The 6,000-nt window shown below is 43.9% G+C and overlaps 1 protein-coding gene across 1 annotated transcript in view; it reads left to right on the top strand.

Moving 5' to 3' along the window:
• The first annotated feature begins 757 nt into the window (after positions 1-757).
• The window catches only part of LOC135563076 (guanine nucleotide-binding protein G(olf) subunit alpha), a 140,329-nt gene continuing 135,086 nt past the window's right edge, over positions 758-6,000 (top strand). Inside the window, exon 1 of the mRNA XM_065005985.1 lies at positions 758-1,462. Within this exon, the coding sequence (XP_064862057.1) occupies positions 976-1,462 (487 nt within the window). The 5' untranslated portion in view covers positions 758-975. The remainder of the gene's footprint in view (positions 1,463-6,000) is intronic.

The raw sequence follows: 6,000 nt of genomic DNA, 5'->3' as shown, positions 1-6,000 counted from the left end.
GGAATGTCAGTGTTCTGCCATGGCCAGCGAAGAGCCCGGATCTCAATCCCATTGAGTACATCTGGGACCCATTGGATTGGAGGGTGAGGGCTAGGGCCATTCCCCCCAGAAATGTCTGGGAACTTGCAGGTGCCTTGGTAGAAGAGTGGGGTAACATCTCACAGCAAATACTGGCAAATCTGGTGCAGTCCATGAGGAGGAGATGCACTGCAGTACTTAATGCAGCTGGTGGCCACACCAGATACTGACTGTTACTTTTGATTTTGACCCCCCCTTTGTTCAGGGACACATTATTCAATTTCTGTTAGTCACATGTCTGTGGAACTTGTTCAGTTTATGTCTCAGTTGTTGAATCTTATGTTCATACAAATATTTACACATGTTAAGTTTGCTGAAAATAAACACAGTTGACAATGAGAGGATGTTTCTTTTTTTTTGCTGAGGCGCAATCATTTTGCGATGACCTCTTGCGAACCATGTGTATGTGACCAATAACATTTGATAACTACTGGGCATGCAGACACTAGTGTGGTCTTTTTACGTATGAAATTAAAATCCATGACCAGCATTCTTTCTCGAAATGGCCTTACTGTAGTGAATATGACGTTCTGTGTCTTTCCCCTAAAAAAGCGCCCAGTAGATTTGGTGCAATTGCACAGTGGATGGCTGACTTTTTCCGACTGCTTATGCTTTTGGTTTACTTACGGTAAGGTGGACCCGCAGTGTCCAGTGTGGTATCAGGTGATCCACTAACTACGGAGCGTAGGCTGACTGGTGAAAAATGCAAAATGACATATAGCAAATGTTGGAGCATAATTCATTCACGTTTTCGGATCAAATATTGAATTTAATCACATCATTGGAGCTCCAATGTAACGATCTCGTGCTAGACCTGGTACGTGAAGGTGGATTTTTTTGTATATTTCAATTTATGAAATACCACATTTGCAGAGGAAAAATATTGGCCACACCAACATGGGGCTGTGCTACAGTTTGCGTCCCCGGCTCTTCGGGGACCTGAGCGGGTCTATTTCAAACGCTACCTCGGACTCGGATCAGCCGCCAGACCCAGCTGTACCTTGCCGAGCCGGGGGAACTCGTCAAGAGGACACAGGGGGTTATGGCGAGACTTCGTCGCTCCGAGACGGTAGCAGCCAAGTACGCCATGGGGACACAGTCAAGCTCCCGCCCAGGGAGCCCCGCGGTAGAGACAACACGGGCACCGATGTAGTGCTCATACAGAACGGAGGCGGAGTAGGCAAGGGAACGGGCAAGGACCGCAGTCGACGAATACAGCTGCTGCAGAAAACAACCAGCACCCAAAAACAGAAAAACTGGGACAAACTGCTGGTGGAGGAGAAGGAGGCCGAGAGGGAGGCGAAGAAAATCAGCAAGAACATTGACAGGGCGTTAAAGGAGCTCAAACGGGAGTACAAACAGACACATCGGCTGCTATTACTGGGTAGGTTGGCACATTATTTGAAGATTATTTAATCATCTCCATTTTGTCGTGAACTGCGGCATTTCAGGTCGCTAGAGAGGTCAGTGCTGCGTGTGCTTATATCACTCCCGTTTTCCACGTTAAATGGTATCCCCGGCAGTCGTCATTTGACTGAACTGAAGATGGACGTTGAATATCATAGCCTACTTCATCGTCTACGTCTGCCCAGTTTACCCTTGTCCTGTCTATATCTTTCACGTCGCGTTCACTTACTAGTTGGAACTAGGAAACTCTAAAATGTTCTATTTTTCTAACTGGTTGTAGTGTTATACACGTGCTGCGTTCAATCATTTGGCAAGTCGCAAATGTCTTAGTTCTGACTAGCACGTGAACGCGACATCATATTTGATTGCAGTTACAGTAACACTAATGATCGGGTTGTTAATGTAACTCATCTTAGTTTCATAACACACACACACACACACACACACACACACACACTAGCATAAATATGAAGTGTAAAATATGGATGCTACAGTTGGCTGACCAGTGCCTAAAGCCCAACACTTTAAATATAGAAGATGTACACGTTTTTTAAACGTTTTTTAATGGGCTTTTATTCACATGAAATTTAAAATGATTCCTTCCTCTAGTCTTAGCCATCTGCACCCATATACATATCATCAATAGAATGGGTCTCTCCATTCAAGTCAATAATGGTATAATGGTTGGACTGGCAGCCATTGTAAATGTACCCTGAGTTTACCAGTCAAATTGCCAGGGTAACACAAGCCTGTTCTATAGATTCTATCTCCATGTCTGCACCACCCATTGCCTTTACACAGCGTGGCTTTCTCTATGTCAATGTGTTACCCAGTTTGTCAGTGCCTTGGGAAAATTGGCTTCATCAGATCATAGAATAGTGGGGATTCTTTCAAAGTAAATCTAAACAGTTTGCTGACAAGTGGTTCAAATCTATATAGGAGTTTATATTGCCTCATTCAAACAAGTCCATTCTTTTGGTTTCTCTCAACCATCCACCACACTATCCTACTCTTTATACATAGGGGCCATCCATCCACACTACTCTTTATACATAGGGGCCATCCATCCACACTACTCTTTATACATAGGGGCCATCCATCCACACTACTCTTTATACATAGGGGCCATCCATCCACACTATCCTACTCTTTATACATAGGGGCCATCCATCCACACTACTCTTTATACATAGGGGCCATTCATCCACACTATCCTACTCTTTATACATAGGGGCCAACCATCCACACTACCCTAGTCTTTATACATAGGGGCCAACCATCCACACTACCCTAGTCTTTATACATAGGGGCCAACCGTCCACCCTAGTCTTTATACATAGGGGCCTTTTATATGTCCATACAGTATTTTACTCCGTGTAAAGGAAAGAATGAATGGGGCCATGTATCAGTGGTGTGTGAAAGATGGCTTCATCAGGACGTTATAAATCACTGGGTGTCCACCTTATTCCTCTTTCTCTCTCTGAAATGGCTGAACTGTTCAGATGGGGGGGGTTGGGCTGTATCTGTTCAGATGGGGGTGGGGGGTGGGCTGTATCTGTTCAGATGGGGGTGGGGGGTGGACTGTATCTATTCAGATGGGGGGTTGGGCTGTATCTGTTCAGATGGGGGTGGGTGGGTGGGTGGGGGGTTGGACTGTATCTGTTCAGATGGGGGTGGGGGGTGGACTGTATCTGTTCAGATGGGAGGGGTTGGGTTGGACTGTATCTGCTCAGATGGGGGGTGGACTGTAACTGTTCAGATGGGGGACTGTAACTGTTCAGATGGGGGTGGACTGTAACTGTTCAGATGGGGGCTTGGACTGTAACTGTTCAGATGGGGGGGGGGGGGGGCTGTGGTTTTCATTACTAGAGGGCCAAAGTTTCCACTCAGAAAAGCCGGCTTTTATCAAAGACATCAACATGAAGTCGTAGAATACAAGACTTAACTGGAGACGTCTTCTTGAGTGTCTTTTCAGTTGTTGTGATAATGACTTTTCATTTCAGCTCACTAGGAGAACCCTGTTTTACTCACAACCCTGGTAATCTATGTGGAGAACCCTGTTTTACTCACAACCCTGGTAATCTATATGGAGAACCCTGTTTTACTCACAACCCTGGTAATCTATGTGGAGAACCCTGTTTTACTCAACACTGGTAATCTACGTGGAGAACCCTGTTTTACTCAACACTGGTAATCTATGTGGAGAACCCTGTTTTACTCAACACTGGTAATCTATGTGGAGAACCCTGTTTTACTCAACCCTGGTAATCTATGTGGAGAACCCTGTTTTACTCAACACTGGTAATCTATGTGGAGAACCCTGTTTTACTCAACCCTGGTAATCTATGTGGAGAACCCTGTTTTACTCACAACCCTGGTAATCTATGTGGAGAACCCTGTTTTACTCACAACCCTGGTAATCTATGTGGAGAACCCTGTTTTACTCACACCACTGGTAATCTATGTGGAGAACCCTGTTTTACTCAACACTGGTAATCTATATGGAGAACCCTGTTTTACTCACAACCCTGGTAATCTATATGGAGAACCCTGTTTTACTCACAACCCTGGTAATCTATGTGGAGAACCCTGTTTTACTCACAACCCTGGTAATCTATGTGGAGAACCCTGTTTTACTCACACCACTGGTAATCTATGTGGAGAACCCTCATTTTACTCAACACTGGTAATCTATATGGAGAACCCTGTTTTACTCACAACCCTGGTAATCTATATGGAGAACCCTGTTTTACTCACAACCCTGGTAATCTATGTGGAGAACCCTGTTTTACTCACAACCCTGGTAATCTATATGGAGAACCCTGTTTTACTCACAACCCTGGTAATCTATGTGGAGAACCCTGTTTTACTCACAACCCTGGTAATCTATGTGGAGAACCCTGTTTTACTCACAACCCTGGTAATCTATGTGGAGAACCCTGTTTTACTCACAACCCTGGTAATCTATGTGGAGAACCCTGTTTTACTCACAACCCTGGTAATCTATGTGGAGAACCCTGTTTTACTCACAACCCTGGTAATCTATGTGGAGAACCCTGTTTTACTCACAACCCTGGTAATCTATGTGGAGAACCCTGTTTTACTCACAACCCTGGTAATCTATGTGGAGAACCCTGTTTTACTCACAACCCTGGTAATCTATGTGGAGAACCCTGTTTTACTCACAACCCTGGTAATCTATGTGGAGAACCCTGTTTTACTCACAACCCTGGTAATCTATGTGGAGAACCCTGTTTTACTCACAACCCTGGTAATCTATATGGAGAACCCTGTTTTACTCACAACCCTGGTAATCTATGTGGAGAACCCTGTTTTACTCACAACCCTGGTAATCTATATGGAGAACCCTGTTTTACTCACAACCCTGGTAATCTATGTGGATGCAAGTAGGAAGGATCACAGGCTATTCATTACAGTACTAAAGCATGGGACAACACTCTCTAAGAGGGTTGTTAAGGGTTTATAACTAGTTGATAGACTTAAATACAAATACGTTATTTATTACCCAATCAGTTTTAACATAGTAGTGGAGGACTATGTCTCTATGTTGATAAAAATGGCAAAACTGATCGTAGACCAGCACTCCTACTCTGAGATGCTTGATACATACAGCCCTAAACTACATTTAAGCAGAGAGCCCAGTTGAGTTCCTCTCCTTGATAGACTCCAGGCCTTCCATTAGGCTTGGTCACTGGTATACCGTATATACTGTAATCCGGGGTATTTGGGAATAGCCACGGGATGGTTTTTCTATACCATTTGAAACAATGTATTTTTATCAAGAAATGATTTGTAGAATTGATACTTTTTTAAGTGAATACCTACTTGTGCAGTACGTTAGGAGATGAAGCAGAATGACTTTTCATAATGTATCATAGTTCCCCAGGACAGTGGTTCCTGTCACGTGTATGTTTGTAAATAGCACTACGGGAGGAAGTGGGAACAGGGGAGTCCAGCTGTGTGTTGACAGAGGTCGTGTTTAAATTGAAAGTCAGTGTTATTTTGCTTCAATAGAGTGATCAGGGACGTACAACTATAGTTTTCCTTCACAGAAAACACATTAGTGCAACACATTCAACATAAAACAGCTTCCTTTTCATCGGATAGCAGAAGTGCGATGCTATTTGGCTGGCAGCCACACAAGTAAATACAATGAAAAAGCATGGTATTTTTTTGCAAAATTATGTATGGCCATCATATTTCTAATGTCTATCATAGAAAGAATGTAGCCAGCTACATTTCCTAATGTTTTGCTTAAAGTTAATCTTGCATTTTACGCCCAGAAAAGTAGAGAGAAAAGCAGGCTGGCTACGCCCAGTAAAGTAGAGAGAAAAAGCAGGCTGGCTACGCCTAGAAATGTAGAGAGAAAAGCCGGCTGGCTACGACCAGAACAGTAGAGAGAAAAGCAGGCTGGCTACACCCAGAAAAGTAGAGAGAAAAGCAGGCTGGCTATGCCCAGAAAAGTAGAGAAAAGCAGGCTGGCTATGCCCAGAA

Source organism: Oncorhynchus nerka, linkage group LG20 (genome assembly GCF_034236695.1).
Source record: "Oncorhynchus nerka isolate Pitt River linkage group LG20, Oner_Uvic_2.0, whole genome shotgun sequence".
Taxonomy (NCBI): Eukaryota; Metazoa; Chordata; class Actinopteri; order Salmoniformes; family Salmonidae; genus Oncorhynchus; species Oncorhynchus nerka.
Note: the sequence above shows the minus strand (reverse complement) of the source record. Positions and strands in the feature narration are given on the sequence as shown.